The sequence below is a fragment of the Bipolaris zeicola genome (assembly GCF_000523435.1).
Source record: "Bipolaris zeicola 26-R-13 unplaced genomic scaffold scaffold_69, whole genome shotgun sequence".
Taxonomy (NCBI): Eukaryota; Fungi; Ascomycota; class Dothideomycetes; order Pleosporales; family Pleosporaceae; genus Bipolaris; species Bipolaris zeicola.
Window position 1 is genome coordinate 35194 of NW_006912118.1, and position 18062 is coordinate 53255.

At 51.3% G+C, this 18062-nt stretch overlaps 8 protein-coding genes across 8 annotated transcripts; 5 read left to right on the forward strand and 3 right to left on the reverse strand.

Moving 5' to 3' along the window:
- Positions 1-457: 457 nt before the first annotated feature.
- On the forward strand, positions 458-1178 carry COCCADRAFT_95504 (uncharacterized protein; the record flags this gene model as incomplete). Its single annotated transcript, XM_007713874.1, has 2 exons — positions 458-992; positions 1045-1178. The coding sequence occupies 2 exons, from the start codon at positions 458-460 to the stop codon at positions 1176-1178; spliced, it is 669 nt and encodes a 222-aa protein (XP_007712064.1).
- A 310-nt stretch (positions 1179-1488) lies between these two features.
- Positions 1489-1746, forward strand: COCCADRAFT_95592 (uncharacterized protein; the record flags this gene model as incomplete). Its single annotated transcript, XM_007713875.1, has 1 exon — positions 1489-1746. One exon carries the CDS (start codon positions 1489-1491, stop codon positions 1744-1746), a length of 258 nt encoding a protein of 85 aa, XP_007712065.1.
- Positions 1747-1861: 115 nt separating this feature from the next.
- On the reverse strand, positions 1862-2750 carry COCCADRAFT_95548 (uncharacterized protein; the record flags this gene model as incomplete). The annotated part of the gene is made up of 2 exons (XM_007713876.1): positions 1862-2358; positions 2432-2750. 2 exons carry the CDS (start codon positions 2748-2750, stop codon positions 1862-1864), a joined length of 816 nt encoding a protein of 271 aa, XP_007712066.1.
- A 1167-nt stretch (positions 2751-3917) lies between these two features.
- On the forward strand, positions 3918-4403 carry COCCADRAFT_95614 (uncharacterized protein; the record flags this gene model as incomplete). Its single annotated transcript, XM_007713877.1, has 2 exons — positions 3918-3962; positions 4008-4403. The coding sequence occupies 2 exons, from the start codon at positions 3918-3920 to the stop codon at positions 4401-4403; spliced, it is 441 nt and encodes a 146-aa protein (XP_007712067.1).
- Positions 4404-6389: 1986 nt separating this feature from the next.
- COCCADRAFT_4842 (uncharacterized protein) lies at positions 6390-7890 on the reverse strand (the record flags this gene model as incomplete). Its single annotated transcript, XM_007713851.1, has 3 exons — positions 6390-6829; positions 6885-7510; positions 7559-7890. 3 exons carry the CDS (start codon positions 7888-7890, stop codon positions 6390-6392), a joined length of 1398 nt encoding a protein of 465 aa, XP_007712041.1.
- Positions 7891-8459: 569 nt separating this feature from the next.
- On the forward strand, positions 8460-10676 carry COCCADRAFT_95574 (uncharacterized protein; the record flags this gene model as incomplete). The annotated part of the gene is made up of 2 exons (XM_007713878.1): positions 8460-10375; positions 10442-10676. 2 exons carry the CDS (start codon positions 8460-8462, stop codon positions 10674-10676), a joined length of 2151 nt encoding a protein of 716 aa, XP_007712068.1.
- A 1649-nt stretch (positions 10677-12325) lies between these two features.
- COCCADRAFT_36573 (uncharacterized protein) lies at positions 12326-12790 on the forward strand (the record flags this gene model as incomplete). The annotated part of the gene is made up of 2 exons (XM_007713879.1): positions 12326-12504; positions 12634-12790. The coding sequence occupies 2 exons, from the start codon at positions 12326-12328 to the stop codon at positions 12788-12790; spliced, it is 336 nt and encodes a 111-aa protein (XP_007712069.1).
- A 3220-nt stretch (positions 12791-16010) lies between these two features.
- On the reverse strand, positions 16011-16499 carry COCCADRAFT_95506 (uncharacterized protein; the record flags this gene model as incomplete). The annotated part of the gene is made up of 1 exon (XM_007713880.1): positions 16011-16499. One exon carries the CDS (start codon positions 16497-16499, stop codon positions 16011-16013), a length of 489 nt encoding a protein of 162 aa, XP_007712070.1.
- Between the last annotated feature and the right edge of the window lie 1563 nt (positions 16500-18062).

Here is an 18062-nt window from a genome sequence, read left to right on the forward strand (position 1 = left end):
ACTATGCTACCCGGAACAAATCATTATACACAGAAAGTGTTGTGTAACACCAGCTTTACTCCACAGTGACAAGGTTAGGGCCATACGATCGCAGTCCGCTAGTATGCCTGGTGCAGATATCCCGCTAACGGCGTCGTTGCACAGATAGTAGGCAACCTGATCTGCCCTTCAAGCCTCATTGAAGTTTTTGACACAGCCTACCTCTCAGACATTGCTATACTAGACTAATATTCCCGGAAGCTACGGCTGTCGTGATTCTCGCCTCTTTGCCTCTTCTCCGTCCTTTGACACATTTTGGGGGTATTATTTAAGTGATTGCCACACCTGAATCTAGTAGTTTGTCCGAATACTATATTGCACTCAAGACCAATCCCCAAATAACTTACTCGTCTTCCTACATACCTCGAGTATTGTGAACAAGGTTAGAGTCATGATAAACCTCAGGGGCCTTCGGCCCATGTTCTTCTTCACCAAGACCAAAACCCCTTCGATCCCTCGCAAAGTCTCTCAAATCTTCACATCCCCCAAAAAAGAAGAAACATATGAGCGAAGGCTCGATATAACCATGAGAAATGGGGGGGAAGAACGTTGGTCTGTACCAACCCATGGAGTGGCTATGTTCGACACACAATGCGAGCACAACCTGGTCACCACCAAGTTCCTCAAGGAAATCGGCTTCGAGTGGCAGCCGTCCACAGACGATACCCAAATCACCCAGATGAACAATACCAACATCAAATGTCTGGGTGAGGTCCAAGGAAGATGGTACCCGATTGGCGCTCCAAAGCGCCCGTGGTACCTGGCTGGTGTTCCAAAGCGTCTCCTAAAGGGCTTGAACTTCCGACCACGCTATGAAATCTGCACCTTCAAGATCGTTGATCTGCAGACGTTCGACCTCATCATCGGGCGCACCACCATCAACGATCTTGGACTGTTACAGACAAATCGCAGCTTCTTTGGTGCATTCCGTCCAGTCCCCATTCGCGTCGACTGTAAGTTTGCAAAACTCGCGCTGTGGACGCTTGATTGCTAACTTCGATACAGCAGCTAGTACGACTACTAAGAAGCAGCAAGAAGCAGATGAGCGCAGAAAGAAGGCAGAAGAGGATATGCGGAAGCGTGAAGAGGAGAAGGTATGTCGCTGTTGTGACTATACCAAGAATATAGTACTGACCTAGTTAGGCACTCGAGGCCAAAGCCACCTAGCGATACCCGAATGTCGATTATTCAACTATCAAAGGAGTTACCGACTTTATTACACTGGGCTGCTGTTGAAAATACGTCTTTCAGTCGTTGCTGAGAGCACCGAACAGCATTCACGCTACGGAATACTACAACAAGGGAGAGGGGAGAGGATCAAGCGTCGGGATTGCTCTCAGACTCTAGCTGAGGGTACTCCATGGTGGGGGGCGAGCGCCATCTAATAAGCTGCCTGGCGAGCGACCAAAGGTGCTCCCCCCACCCAACTCGGGCTTGACGAGTGGATCCATGCAGCAGCCATTCCCCTCCGGTACGCTGCATGTACCAATATTGATGGCGTTATGTGGACAGAATCATTGGCGGGAGTTTGGATTTAGCCGGTTTCATTCTTGCATTGCATTTCAGCTGGGAGCAGGTGGGAAGCGAGCGATTGAATTTAGCTACGACTGTAGCATTATTTGCATTGAACTGCCAATCTACATAGTAATACTACACTTTATGACGTTGTCTGCATCACTACACTTTACACCTTTCTTCTACTACTAATCGCATCAATCTCCCTTGACTTGATCTGACCCTACAAAAACGACTTGAACAGCCGCAAACCTGAGCTTTCGTTAGACGAACCAGAGTTATCAACGGTGACATATAGGAAAAGGACTTACGCGGCAGTAATAGCAAATACATCCGCTCTCCTCGCTCCCGTCAAGGCCATCAAACAAATCGACACCAATACGTTAAAACCCGCAATGATGCCCAACCTAGCCGACATGGACTGAACAAGATACAGCACTACAATCGACGCAATCGGGATCAGCGAAGCAAGGATACTTGTAATCCAGTATGTAATACGGTAAATCGTACTGTCTTCATATCCCACAACTCCATGGACACGCGAGGGCTTCATGAAGCGTGCGCAACCGCATCGGAAGAGGTTGACGATTGTGCTTTCTGCTGCCCACGCAGAGAACGCGTCCTTCTTCTCCCGCGGACATAGAGTAATTAGATCGGGCTTTTGGGAGTCGCGGTCGTGGACGGAGCCCCAAATGGTTGCGTCGTCGCCGGTTAGAGCGAGGGAACCCATTTCGGGGGTTTGAAGGTAGTCTTGCATGTGGTGGAGGTCCCAAGAGCCGGGTTTGGGGTATTGGAGGATTGATGCTTGTTGGATTAGGGCATCATCTGTCGGTATCAGTATAACTCACACTATTCTTTGAGAGATTTCGAAGCATACTGTATTCTTTGAGCACTTGTCTGATTCGCAAAATGAGTTCCTGCTGCTCTCCAGCATCAGTGCCTTCGGAATCCTTGAGCCAGAACCAGTTCAGCGCGTAGGGTGATCTCTTGCCGGACGGGTCGTTGGCATCAAGTTGCTGGCGCTCCCGCAGTTTTCTCTCTAGGTACGCAAGTTCAGCTTGCATGTAGAGTAGGTTCTGGGCGTTCAGAGCACCGAATCTGCGAAACATAGAGAGCTCGGGGAGTCTCTCCATTTTTGCAGCTAACTTCGGGTACCCGACGACATACTCCTGTAGCGGGTCATGTGATGCACTCATGCTTCTGGTTTTATGTCAAAAAATCAAGGTCTCTGCGACGACAGGCTGGATTTCCATGGCACCCATATATCTTAGCCACAGTATATAGCCTGCCATGGCAGAGCTATCGTTAGTCCTGGGGGTCCTGCAGAATGGCCTTCTTCTGCATGTGGTTGCCTTGTGAAGCAGGCTGAGTCTGTTCAACAAGCCGCGAGGTACGTTGTACCTCATACCGAGCTACTCGTGTAACATTCATCGACACTGTGTCATTTTATCAACAAGGCCATAATTCTCATACGTAGAAAATGACAGGTTCCGTGGGCGTTCTATACCAGACGTTGTTTGTCCCTGTCTGTGATGGTGATGCCTAACAGCAAGTCGAGGCGCTGACTTCCGGGCTGCCTCGGAACGTCAAGCAACTGTGGATCCCGGTGAAACAAATTTGGAAATGGCAGTGTCTTGGTCCTGATGTAAGTCCATGTGTATGTGAAGGTTTCATTGGGTGGCTGCAGACTGTCAGCTGCGAGTACTAGTATTGCACCCGTGTTCCGGCGCTACGTAGGCGACTAACCGTCCCCACCTGCAGCCATACTAACTTGCATCTCCCCGCCGCATCATTCAAAAAGTGCGTCCCACAGCGCCCTTCTTTGACCCTTGGATTCCAAGACTGCCTAGTTGAAGGCAACAATATTTGCTCAATAGTGACTGATATCGCACGCGGACTGCGCCCTCATAGCTAAGCCTCGTTCATGCTCAATCGATGACCACAAGCCACCCTACGGATTCAGCCTTGTCACACATGTCACACGGCTGAGCCAGGTGTAGGTTGCCTTCTTCTCAGCTATGACGCCACAATATCAACATGTATTCGCCCCGCTAACAACTTTATGGCAAGGGCACAGCCTCTACGGTTTACTCATTGGACGTGACTCGCAATACAAGGGGGGTTGTAAGCGGCAAATGGTGCATGGATCATGATATAGACATCGACTTGGACGGTAGTGACTCGTTCTGCCTACATCAGCAATCAGGTTACCTATTGGTCCCTTTAATAAGAGACCTGGTCCTCCATTCTACACTGTCGCGAAGTCTTTCAACTTTAACGAATGTCGAACCCAACATAACAATATCCACTACCAGCACATCCACCATCTTATTTTACGCACTGTACGTGAACCGAACAAAATCATGAATCTTTGGACATGCGAAATTTTGAGCTTATTCTCGTTTGTAGTATGCTACTCTTCCACGTTTGAAACCACTATTGACACATTTCAGAGACGACTAGGATTGTATCAAGCGACTCGAATCGAAATATGCAGTCGGCGCAGAAATGAGAAAGATACCTGGAATCGGGCTGTGCTCACATGTGACCCGAGAATCGATTATAACATTATATCTCAGCAACTCGTAGCAGAGGTGCTGCAAGCGCGAGTACAGCCAATAGACGAAAAAATGGATTCATACGTACATACGTACGACCGTGGCGAAAAAGTAGTAGGATACGTGGATCTTACTTGGTGTCTTGAGAAAAATAATAGACGGATGCAAACCACACGGTTCTGGGTCACCTCGACGGAAAACCCTTGCTACGATGCGATCCTCGGGCGGAAGGATGCAGAGAGATGTGGTCTCGTAAAACATAAATGGGGATGTTTGGTTGGTCATGCGTAGGGTATTTGGAAGGGGACTTTGCATATCATCACAAGTCGTACTCGTGCTTGAGCTGAACACGGAGTTCACTCAAGCTAAACACTTACGTTACTTAATCCAAACGTGAAGATTTCATTCTCTTTCGGCGTTTCGCTTTGGAATTTCTAGAACAATATATCTCCTACTTTGGCTACTCTTAATTTCTCTTTGACAACACTCAGTTTGGGAAGCCCCTTGTTATGCGTTGGGATTGATATCAGCGTATTCAGAAACTCCTTGCTACTGAATGGCTCTATACATGCCTTGATATAATTGCTTCAATAAAGTGATGACTCAATATTTCACAGAATTTCCATACTAGTCAAAAACACTGCACTCAAAGCCATCGGCCACGAGCATCCTTCTGTTCTTTCAAGTACCATGAGTTGAGAACAGGATCATCACATCTAGAACAGCGAGCCAAAGCAGCAATATGAGTCTTCAGCTTCAGCATTTTAGAGAGATGTCATATTGACGCTAGATATTTGCAAGGCTCACATAGCAGACTTTGAATGACTACTCGTAGAAGACTATGAAGTTAGGCTGCTCTGATAAAGAGCAAACGTAACTAATGACATCTCCACACCTAGCAAGACTAAGAAGAGGTCAACTAGGCATAACATAATGACTTTATTAAACTCAAAAACCAGTGCTAAGAAACTAAGCTAACTATATGTGTACGTGGGTATCAAAATCCATCCATCTACCTCTCCCCAGCACCATATCTGGACAGAATATACACCCCCTCCCCCAAATATCCTAAATAACAGGCGTGCTATCAATCAATACCAGCGCAATGCTTTTCCGCGATATTCTCGCCATAACACCTAGCTCCGGCGCTTAGACTCTTCCTTCACTATCAGTGCCTAGTTATGCGCCGCGAGAAGTGATGAAGTGGTGACGCTCAGCCCGTATAGCATTCATTTCAATATTCCATTTCGGTATCTCGTATACGTAGAGAAAGAAGGGGGGGAGGGGAAAGTTCTCACGACAAACAATACAGCACTATCTTAGCAAACAGTATGTTACACCATATCACTAGGTTTAGATATACTTCCCTCTTTCTCATTACCCGAGCCCAACAGCACAATCATCCTACTCCTACTCCTACTCTTTCTTCTCCATCCCCAAAGAAAAAAAAACCTCAGTACAGCAACAATAATCCCCAGTGAAACAACCGTAGCAACAGCCGCCACCTGGTCCCTCTTCGAACGAAACCGTACACCCTCTTTCCCCATCAACCTAATCTACTGCGTACCAACAACCGCAAACACCTATGACACGCCAGTGGGCGGACATAAAGGAGGTGTTTAATATCTTTGCTCGTTTTGATACATTATAATATTGCGAGATTATAGATGGAAAGTAGACAACATGGGAGTTTTTCTCAGGTATCAATGATCAGAGAGGACTCCCTCCCTCTCTCTCTCTCTCTCTCTCTCTCTTCAAAAAGTGTATACAACAAAAGTGAGATGTACATTCACCTGTCCAGCTCAAGGGTAAACGATAGACTATCTTCTTCCCCCACTTCCGCCATCATTATTCAACACAGTCTTTTCCGATCTACTTTCCCACGCCTGGACATTTACCATTGAGTGTTCATAGCTTGACTTTCTAGTTGCGGCTTAAAGTGGTTGAGCATGTCCGTTTTCATATGGGATGCTTGCTCCTAGGCAGCACTAAGTGGGTCAGTTTTAGATGAGGCTAATAGACTCGATTACTCAATGGGTCGGGGGGATTAGTAGGGTATTCTAGGATGGAGGCGAATCCAGCAGATGGAGTCGTGCTTTGCTGTCAGTTGGAAACATATGCAAAAGGAACTAGAGATAGTCACGAAAAAAAAGGCATCATCAATGTATACTAGAATTGCTTGTAGATAATATGACAATGTTTTCTTCATTTGTATCCTGGCATTTTCAATTTTCATATACGTATAAACTTCAATGTGTAATCATTCTGCACATTGAATTAAGCCTTGTAGCCAGCCTCGAACAGACCCTCCTTCAAGCTTTCAATAGCCTTGGTGATATCTGGACGGTTGGGATCTGTTACGCTAACACCCATGTGACCAAATCGGATGTACTTGGTCGCAATCTCCTTGTGCAGACCACCGGCAAAGATGACACCCTTCTTCAGGAGGTTGGGGAGCACTTGAGGAGGTGTCATACCCTCAGGAAGGTAGATGGCGGTCATACCAGTAGCCTGGTTCTCTGGCTTAGAAGCCAATTGCTTGAGGCCCAGGTCCTCAACGGCCTTTTTGACCTTTTGTGACGCAGCCTTGTGGGCAGCCCAGTAGTCTTCAATGGGTCTCGCGAGGATTTGCTTGAGGGCGGTGTCAAGGGCGTGGATGAGTTGTGGCGAGGGAGTCGCAAAGTAAGATGGCTTCTTGGCTTCGTAGTTTTGCATGACTAGAATCGCGTTAGCATGATGCTGTGAGTATTCGAGTGAATAATTGTTGCTTACTTGGTAGCCAGTTCTTCCATGAACCAAAGTACGAAGTTGGCCGTGTCTTTCTTGCCTTGAACCTTTCGATTGCGCGACCAGACACCATCATGATGCTCAAACCAGCTGGGCAGCCAATACCCTTTTGCGAGGCTGTGAGAACGGCATCGAGCTTCCATTCGTCGAAGCGGATCTCTTCAGAGCCAACACTGCAGACACCGTCTACTACGACCAGCGTCTCGGGGCTCACTCGGTGGACGAGCTCACTGAGTGCCTTGATCTCGCTCAGCACACCAGTTGATGTATCCACATGGGTAACAGTGAGGATCTTGTACTCCTTCTCCTTCAGCGCTGCTTCGACCTCGTCGAGTTGTGGCCGGTCGCCAATGGGCGCCTTGAGTTGTGTGGCCTTGACACCATATGTCTCGAAGCAGTCGGCAAACGAGTCGGCAAAGTAGCCAGTGTGTAGGACGAGAACCTCATCGCCGGGCTCGACCAGGTTGGCGGCGACTTGATCCCATCCGAGTGTACCGGAGCCGGAGATGACAAAGGGTTGCGCGGCAGGGTCGGTGGAGACGAAGAGCTTGCGTAGGTTTCCTAGGACTTCGCTGAAGGTGTTTACAAAGGGCTGGCCAACATGCGACTCGCTAGATGTACTTAGTCAAGCGTCTTAGTGATATATAACTGCAGCATACCTGTAATGGCTCATGGAGTTGAGGACAGCATCGTCAAACTCAATAGGCCCGGGGATGAGCAGGGCAGGGTGTGGTGGTTGGCTGGACATGTTCTTCGGTGGTTCCGGCGTGGCTTCCTTTGTCTCCTTGACTTCGGGTTCGACTGGCTCGACTGGCTTGACTTGTGCCTTGACTTCTGGTTCCTTGGATATTATGCGATTGCCGTGTTCGTCTTCGAGGCGAGTGGTGCGTTCGGTAGCAAAGGGAGTGTTCAATTCGAGGAAGGGCTTTGGATCTAAATGCTTGGAGACCTGGTTCAGACGGGACGTTGCCCGCAAACGAGGTGACGACATGCTAAGGCGGGGTTGGAGACGGCTGTTCACGGCAAGGAGACGCAAGCGCGGGGCTGCAAACATCCGGTACTCGGAGACCTGCGCTGTGAGGAGCGCAGAAGGGGAGAACGCGAAAAGTGGTCGATTGGGGTAAAGATGCGGCCGGTTCGCGTGCTGCTCGGTGGTACAGACGAGTCAGACACGAAGATTAATGTCGCTGACAGGTGCTTTGAGGAAATCTGGCGGTGCAATTGACCATCAGGGGGCCTTTCCTTCAAGTATTGCCTCTAAAAAAAAACCAAACGTTCACCGAGAAGGCCCTACGCACGGATGTCCCCCTGGTCCCGGACATAGCGCTATGAATCGTGGGGTGCCGCGTGTCGGGCGCAGTCGCGTGTAGGGGTGAACAATCGCGGTCACGTGCAGAACCACTGGCGCGTGCTTCCACGCCTTACTCAGCCGGGATATTTGTTGTCAGCCGGCTCCACCCTTGTGCAGCATCAACACTGCGAGCATTTCATCGCTGCAGACACACTTGGATATACATACATACCTACACAACACCCATTGGACCCAATTGGCCATTGACGATGCGTGTGACTCGTGCGCGCGCCCAACAGGGCCATGATGAGGCTACCGACGCGACCGAGCGCGCACCGTTGAACGAAATAACGTCCAATGCATCAGCCGAGCAACCCCGCGACGACGAAGAGCTGCTGCCTGCAAAGACTCCTGCGAAGAAGACCAAGGCAAAGGGCCGCGCAAAGAAAGGGAAAAAGGCCAAAGCAGCTGAGGACGAAGAGGAGGAGCAAGTCGAAGCTACACCTGAAGACGCGCAAACAGCGTCTGAGCCCGTCGAGGCGCCCGCAAGCGCTGAAGATGGTACCACAGAGTCGCAATCACTCGCGCAAGTTCAGGATGAGCCTGCATTGGCTTCGGCCTCTGGCGTCGACTCGTCAGCGAATCCTTCTGAAGTTGCAGAGGTCTCTACCCAGGTCCAACGACCAGTGACCCCAACTAAACCCGTACGCCTGACTCGCCGCCAATTGGCAATGCAGGAAGAGGAAATGAAGAAAGCGCAACATGCCGCTTCTGCAGTTCAGGAACCAGAAACTCAAGTTCCAGAGTCAACAGCACATGTACCCAAAGCCGCGGAAGAAGCCCCTCAAATATCAGAGCAGATTGAAGATCCAAAAGCACCAGAAACTCAAAGTGAAGATGTAAAGGAAGAGACGGTTGCAGAGCCAGAAACTGTTGTTGACAAGGTTCAAGACGAGGCTGTAGTCGAGTCCGTAGCAGAACGTGAAATATCCCAAGAGGCCTCGCTAGATGTGCCACAGGTGGAAGAGCCTCAGACTGAGCCTCAAATCCCCGAAGCAACAGCTGACATTCCCGTACCTTCTGTCGAAGTCAGTCCAGAAACAGAGCCAAAGTCACTTGCAACCCAAAAGTCCAATGAAGATATCATGGCCACTCTCAGGAGCCAGGCTTCAAGTCGACGGACGTCGCGTAGCCTCTCCAAATCTCCCATGCGTCTCGAGGAGTCTTTTGAAGCAATCGATGCGCTTGAGGAGGCTCTGGAGAACGTCACCTCAGTAGCCAGAATCGATCGGTTGAACGAGGAGACATCGCCCGAAAGAGCAAAGGCCTCCAAGACTACTAGCACGACAGGCACACGCCCAAAGTCGATGTACGCATCGTCGACTACAGCTACAAAGCTATCCAGAGCCCCCAGTTCTGCTGCGCCGAAGAGTATGAAGCCGGTCAAGTCTTCATTAACTCGCACAACCAGTGTTCGCACTGCAACTAGCAAGGAAGTCAAGACAGCCTCCGCGCCGACGACAGATTATCTCGCTGCAAAACGGCGACCGATCAGCGTATCGTTTCCTACTCCTGCGCCGCCACCAAAGGGACGCGCTCCTACCAAGTCAACATTCCAGCTTTCAAGCAATGACGTGGTTGCAAAACTGAAGGCGCAAAAAGAGGAGCGACTAAAGCGAGAAGCAGAAGGCATAGCACCAAAGGCACGGCCGATCAGCATGCCCCTTCCACCAAAATCAAACAAACCACTCACAAAGCCCGCCTTTCAACTGCCGGGCGAGAAAATCGCCGAGAAGCTAAAAGCACAAAAAGAAGAGCGTCAGAAGAGAGAAGAAGAGCAACCCGCACCAAAACAACGCCCAACCAGCATCACCATGGCGCCCCTCGCAAAATCCACAAAAGCGCCCACCAAGCCCAAATTCGAGCTCCCCGGCTCTGCCATCGCCGAAAAACTTCGCCTTAAAAAAGAAGAGCGGCTCAAACGCATGGAAGAAGCAGAAGCAGCAAAAAAAGAAGCAGCAGCACAAAAACCCCGTCCCGCACCAGTTGTATCCCGCAAACCCGTCACCATCCCCATGCGCCCTTCCCCCGCCGAAGCCCCAGGTGTAACAATCGGTCCACCTCCATCTCCTCCTCTCCAACAACAACAACGTTCTACGTCCCTCGCCAGCAAACGAAGCAGCATGTCCCTCTCGCACCCCTTGCCCCACCAATCCCGCTCTACATCCACTTCCTCCTCCAACCGCAATAGCATTCTCGTCCCCAAAGCCGTAGTCACGCCCGCAGATGCGATTCAACTGAAACTCAAGGGCAAAGAAGTTTTCAATCGTGATCGTGTGGAGAAGGAGGCGAGAGAGAGGGAGAGGAGGGAGAAGGAAGAGGCTGCGAAAAGGGCGAGGGCTGAGGCGGCGGAGAGGGGCAGGATTGCGAGTAGGGAGTGGGCGGAGAGGCAGAGGAGGAAGTTGATGGGTGGTGGTAGTTCTTGATTCTTTTTTTTTCTTGTCTTGGGAGGGTGATTTTCTGATCGGGGAGGTGGGTTGGAATTGGCAAAAGGCTGGATTTCTGCCTTGTGTTTTTTTTTTCTTTTGGATATTCACCTTTTTTTTTCGACGACTTCATCTTGCTCCTTTTCTTCGACCTGTTTATATATACATATGTTCTTTGGATGTGGTTCCCAGACCTTGATTTGGGGCGGTTTTCGGGTTCTTTTTTTTTTACTTACATCTCTTTACCTCTATCTTTGTCTTCCCATGCTCAACTAGGAAGAGGCTTATATGGGCTGCGTTGCCGTATTGGCGTTTGTAAAGGATTTTTTGTTTTTTGTCTTTTGTTTTTATCTAGGTAGCTCGATTGAGAGTACCTTATGCGTTTTTTGTATAGTAGTTGATCTTTGTTTTTTTTTGAGCTCGAATTTAAGGTTATTTTGAAATTTGAAAAAATAAAGAATGCTGTATGTTGGAGTCAAAAATGCAAGGGAACGGATGTCTTGATGGGCTGGTAGTCTTGATTTTTTAAATGCATTAACTTTCATCGTCGCGAAGAGTTGCGAGTAAACATTGCCAAGGGAGAGAAAAAAAATGCACGGAAGAAAAAATAAATTCCTTGGTACTGAACTTTGCAAGAGGTTCATGTTGGGAAGACAGAGAGAGACTGAACATGGATTTTTTTGGACGGGAACAGTAGGAAAATAACTGAGGTTATTATCTCGATTTTAGGGAGAAACCAGAGGGTAAGAAATCACAAACCTTAAAGACGCTGTTTGAGCTCTACTATTAGTACTGATAATGTTACTCCTCATGCATCTCTTTTTTTTCTCTGAATGACCAACACTGTATGGGCAAAGGCCCTTGTATCTGTGAGAAAACTAGTGCACAGGACTTCTACCGCCCACGCATACATGGCGAGAAATCCATGTCAACTACCGAGTAAACTACAGCAATGACCTTTTACACCTCACCTACCTAGATACTCATTTCTCCTTTGATATTGACCTTCCACCCGCGCCTCGCGCGAAGGCAGGTCTTCGGTACACTCCGTTTCCACTCTTTCCCAGCCTCGCCGCGATTCGCGCGCGATGACCATGTCTTCAGTACACTCCGATGTCACATCTCTCCCGTACTCGTATTATCCCTCCACTACACCACCCCCAAAAGTCAAAGTAACCCTGCATCTCTTGCATCCTTTAGAAACTTCGTTTCAAGGTAAGTTTTTTTTCGCCACACCGTGAGTCAGATAAACATAGCTCCACAATGACTTCACGACGTGGATCCAGAAACGGGATGACAAGTACACAGAGAGAAACCAGAAAAGGATTGTTGGCCGTCCGGTCAGAAGGATCAAAAAAAAAGTGGAAGAGTAATGTAGTAGACAACAAAGTCACCGGACGTTGCTAGCGGAATAGCCAAGGGATAGAGGGAAATTAAGAAAATCCCCGCCCAATGGAATAATTTCTCTGCTGCCCAATACTTACATCATGATAACGTGTAGGGTGTACTGTAGGAGAAATTGCCTCGTGCGGCATAATGTTCCGGGTGGATAAAATAACAAAAGCCGTTGACTGGCAACTCTTTCCTTACTTGCATTACAGCCGCTGTGCGTTTGACGCGGCAAAATAGAATAAAAAGGTTGGCAAAACATGTCACTACTGTTTCTGTTTGGCTGCAGCGGTGGTATTTCGGACAGTGACGATTCGCTGTGGGACACTGTGTGTGTGGCTGCCCAAGACAACAGTTTGGGCTTTTGGCTCAGGATTGAGGCGCAAAGAACAAGGAACATATGTTGTAGACACAGTCGCCTTGTCGCCAAAAAGGTTATGTATACGGGTGGCAGTGCATATACAACCTGTTTGCGTTTCTCAGTGTTCACGTGGATTACCTTAGCTCCGGTACTTTTCGATGGCGCTGTTCAGAAGACGAATGCACTAGAGACGGCGATGGTGTGAAGCCAAAAGGTATTGGAATCTGCCTTGGCTAGCGCGAGTGATGCTTTGGGAACGAGGCGTGCGCAATGTGCCGTGACTGCCAGTTGCACGGAACGCATTGGGTTACATGCAAACGACAGAGATCTGGCGATCCGATCGTGGACGGCGCGTGCCGTGTAGCCCTGCAGCGAACCTCTACATTGGGAAGTCTTCAAGCGAGTCAAGAACATTGGCGGAGAGGCCGATTGGATTGCTATTGGAAATTACTCGTGATGTAATCATGCGCTTCTACAATTCCTAATCTCGAGTCAGCAGCTGTCTTATCTCGCACTCCTTGTGACACGGCTAGCACAAGCATTTTGCTTGTCGCCCAAGACCGGCATTTGTTGTAACTTGGCCATGAGGGACGGAGTCTGCCAAAGTGCCTGTTTATCAGAAACGAGGCATAAACTAGAGTGATGGGCGAAGTGTGTAGGTAGTGTACATGGCTGGGTAAAAGTGGGGTTTGTGCGTGAGGGTGAAACAACAAAGTTCATAGGACGAAGCCAGCGCGATAGGCGAGGAGACGCGATAGGTTAGATGATTTTAAATGATCGCTCCAGTGCATATTGGCATTGTAAATCGCGATGACGCTTGACGCTTGACGCTTGTGCTTGCCGTGCGGGTTCCTTGCATGAGGCAAACGTGATCATCGTATGGTTTCTAAGCACAGTCACCAAGACTGATGCGCCCCTTTGAGACGAACAGGTTGCGCACATGTAAGCAACTGGACGTTTGCGCCTGCACCTAGCCACGCTCCATGCGGTTGAGTTCAACCTATCGTTCGGCTAGGCGATGGGCGTCCCCATGATTGTGGGTGATCAGCGTACTGACAGGAACCGGACGCATGCAAGGCCTCCGCTCGGACGCAATTGGCGACTTTATTGTGCATGTATCTTTTGCGTGCGTGTGTGGGTGGAGAAGGAATTGCAAATCGCTTGGATCAATAAACACAGGGCGATGCGGAGGGCGAGACGATCGGCCAGCCGTTCGTACAGCATCGAGCATACTAGTGACTCACTTTTCCGGGCCGAATATCGGAAACTGACGAGCAGACAACGGGCAAACGGTACCAATGACTAGGGGGGGGGGGTCCGAGGATGCAGGCAGCCTTTTGTTGAAGAAGGAGAAATTGTTTTTGTGTCGCGGCCTGGTAGCGTGCCTTTGGCTCCTGAGAGTCTGGAAGAGGCTCAACACGCCCTGTGTGCTCGGGTTTGCCGTCGGGGACGTGTTAGCCTTCTCCGGTCCGTCGCGACAAGTGGTCTTTGCGTGGGCTCAACATCCGAACAGTCTAACCCTGCGCAAGAGAGCGGCAGGCCTGGGCTAGCTCAAGACGGGACGAGATGCGAAGAGAGCAGGCAGCTTGCATGCGAGGCGGACGCAAAGCGAAAGGGAGCCGCAAGCGGTGCAAGGCTCAATGTTTTGAGGCGACCTGTTGCGGGTATCGATGTCCAAGTGCTCGGATCTCGGAATAGTTCACCAGGCCCTTGCGGAGAGCAGGCAGGCGAGAGCAAGCGAGCAAGAAAAAGGTGGACTGTGAGTGGTGTGATCGGATTTGGCACTAGCGCCATGTCACACGACGAGCGCTTGACAGTCGTCGCACCTGCGCCTCTGTCGATGACCTAACCACCGGGAGTCGCTAGGATGGGAATAAGTTACATAGTCACGTCTAAGGGAATGTGCCGTGAGTGCTCCTCCAGAGCCGTGGGGCCCGGATGGTCCACTGTGATTCCCGGGGCTCGCTTGCCAAGTGGAGCCCTGGTGAGCTGGCAGCGCGCGGATGGGGGACCGAAGGAAAGTCGTCGCGGCCTGGGGAGAAGAAGGAAAAAAATTGCCTCGTGGGGGGTGGGCATGAGGCCTTTGATTGTAGTAGTAGTAGTAGTAGTAATAGTAGCGTGCTAATTTTGCAACAGAGGCATGGAACAGTGATGACGATTGCAATGGAAGGCTGTAGTAGATTGGGCGACTGGGATGACGCTGGCAATGTCGCGCAATGGCGACATTTCCCCCCTCCAAGGTGAGAAAGGCGGCATGACGGAGGGTGGGACGATTGCTTTTTTGCTCGCAGGCATGGTGAGTGGCGGACTGAGGGCTGTCGGCGGTGCCCATGACGATGGACGGGCCGTTCACCAAAGTGCGGAGAAGCCAAGCTACGAGGCGCCCCACCCCATCGGGCGCATGGGCCAATAACAGGGGCGTTGACGGGCGAGTCAGGACACAGGCGACGAGTAGGGAACATGGCCAACTCCTTCGCCCTTCCCAGGGGAGGGGACACGGCGCAAGAGTGGATGCTGCCCTGCTCGTTGGGAAACCCCTCTCAACAACATCCCACCCTCCCTGCTGTCCAACTCTCGCCACCGCGCCCTCACTTGCTGATTGATGCCCGTTGTGTGCGGCCAGGCTGTGGCTGGCTTCTGGATCATTGTGAGGGAAAAAAATTTCTTCCTCTGCCTGGCACTCCCGCGCGGGCAGGGCCCCTAGTCGTGCCTCATGCTGCCCCCCCAATTGTGACCCTGCGCAGTCACCGTCCATGTGTGGGCTAGGGCATTGCGCGGCTACCAAAGTTTAAACCGCCTTGTCCATGGAGAGGGCAGAGGGACTAAGCCTTGCGCGCCCTGTATGTCTCACCTGTCTCGCCTTGGGCTTATCTGAGTATGAGGCTATGCACTGGATGGATGGATGGGTGAGGTGAGATGAGATGAGAAGAGTGCCTCATCACGTGTAGACAGGGCTCTAGTCATCACTGTATAGGAGAAGAGTGTAGATGTGTGTGTGTATGTGTGTGTGTGTGTGTGTGTGTGTGTGTGTGTGTGTGTGAAAGACCACGAGTCTATGCCCGTGGTCGTGGCTTCCATTTGAGGAATCGCTACTACTAAGCTATGGTAGAGGTGAGGTGAAGTGAGAAAAAGCAGGCACGACTCTCGCAGTCGGCTCACGCAACAGAGGATATCCAGCCGTCCCAACTACGAGCAAACCCATCGCCGGGGCTGCAAATGCTCCAGATAACACAAAACACTGGGGCTCACTCGGCCCTGCGCCCCCCAGAAACACCAAAGGGGGATATGGATATAAATACTTTTTGATCGTACACCGCGCACCCACGTATCTTGACAAAGGAAATGGTTACAGAACTAGTAGGTGGTGGAAAAAGGGAGAGCAGCGGTGGTGCTTATGCAGGTGAACTCCGTGGACCCATGCCAGTCCCAGGCGGGCGAGGCCATGGGACCCAATGCAAAACTGAACATGAGGAGGGGCAGTGAGAGCCCAAGGACGCAAGGGGGGGATAAAAGGCTCCGCCGTCATTAATGTCGTGAGGCCAGCCTCGCAAATGGCGAGATTGGCAGAAGGGGGCGAAGGGGCCTTAGTACTGTGTGTACCTCCTCTTGACGTCTCGGGTCTGGTCAAACGATCGTACGTAGCTGCTGAGCTGCGTGGCCGCTTGTTGCGAGATGCCCGATTGAGTCCGTGATGATGACGAAGAGGCTAGCGAGGAGCGTGATGATGAGGGAGTCAGGCTGCGTTGGGGTGATTGCCTGGTTGCCGTGGGGGGTGCAAAGTAGCTGCCGTTTGCGGTGGGGTAGTAGTGGTAGGGGCTCGAGGGGACTGCTTGCGACGACGTGGATGCCGCCTTGTATGCCGAGAAGTTGATTGCGGGGGCGAGGTAGAAGCCGCTGTTGGACGAGGATGACGATGAGGCCGAGGATGACAGTTGCGAGGGTGCTTGTGCGGTGGTGCCGGCCCTTTCGAGGTCAGCGAGGCGGCACGATTGCGAGCAGTAGACGCCGTTCTCGGCAATCTGGCGGTCGCAGGAGAGGCAGAAGTCGTTGAAGCACTCCATTTGGGAAGCCATTGCGGCGGGTGATGTAGGAGTGGTTGTGGTTGTGGTGGTTGATATTATATATATATAGAGAGGGCGACGGTAATTGAGTCGCTGGGGTAGGGTGTGGTCAAGCCGTGGGCGGACGAGGGACAGGCAACAGGTTTTGTGTAGAGGGAGCGGGTGGCAGGTGTGAAAGTGGGAGTCAGAGAGGGTGGTCAGGCAGGAGAGATATAGTAGAGCGAGGTGGAGCGGATGAAGCGTCCGTGTGTGGAGCGGCGGCGGGAGGGAGTGGATGGGGGATATACTTAAGTTGCGCTCAGGCACACTACACTGGCAGCACCCACACACGCACCCACACGCATCCACACACGCACACACACGCACACACACGCACACACACGCAGACTACGGCTGACCCTAGTCGCCTCTCAGCAGATGGTGCCGACAGGGTCCTCGGCCATCCCTGGTCGTCTCCGCACGGGCTGACCATATGCAGCCAAGCAACCAACGACGTCTGAATTTCGTCGCAAGCGCTGTAGCCTCGAGCGCTGCATGCACCCCTCACGCCCACACCCACGCCCACGTCCTACTTGTTGCCATGCCTCTCCACCGCGCCCTGTGCAGCCCAAACGCCGTGTGAATGCGCATCTCGAGGTGGGTGTAGTGTACCACTAGCATGCCATTGACTTACACCACCCACCCTACTACCTACCTACATACATACATACATGTGCGGATATGCACCAGAATCTTCGGCCGCGGTGTTTACTTACTGCCATGGCCCTCTCACTCTGCCTGCTGACACCTCCGCTCTGCCCTCTCACCCTCTCACCCTCTCCTCTCCTCCCCTCCCCTCCCACTCTGCCCACTCTGCCCACTCTGCCCACTCTGCCCACTCTCCCGCCCACTGCGTGACTACGCAACCAGTGCTAGTCATCTGCCCCGGCCCTGCGCCTGCGCACCAGATGACTGCAATGTGCAAATCTAGGAACAAGGCTTCCTATTCAAGCTCCATGCCCCTCTTCCACAACCACACTGCCTCTTATCGGTTTCAGCAGTCATGGGGCATCGCTGCCCTCCATCCATCCCATCGCCATGTCCCTCTGCTGCCGTCACACTGCCAAACTATACCATGCTACTATACTTGTACACACATTGACTACTTGCTTTTCTTTCCTTCTGCTTCCGCTCGCCTAAGCTCCCCCCTCCCCCTTGTGCCTCTTCTTCTTGGCCCCACTAGAGCCATGTCTGCCGCTTATTGCGACACTGAAGACGTTATCTGTCGCCATTGACGTGCTCGATGCCGTCTGCCAATCTTAGTAGGAGAACCACTCGCCTTGTCCTGCAGCGACCATCTCCACCCTCCCCATGCACGACACACCACCCTCACACCTTTGACCTCCGCAACGCCTCGTGCTATCCCTCAACACTCTTTTTTCTTCTCCCAATAAACCCCATCCCTCAATGCTGCGAACTCCTCAGGCATGTGCCTGCAAGTGTCTCATGCCTCGCTTCGCCTCTTGCTGAGCGCCTCACGCCTTTCTTCTCCCAATCCGTCCCCCGGCAGACTGATCTGGACTCTTGCTCAGGCCA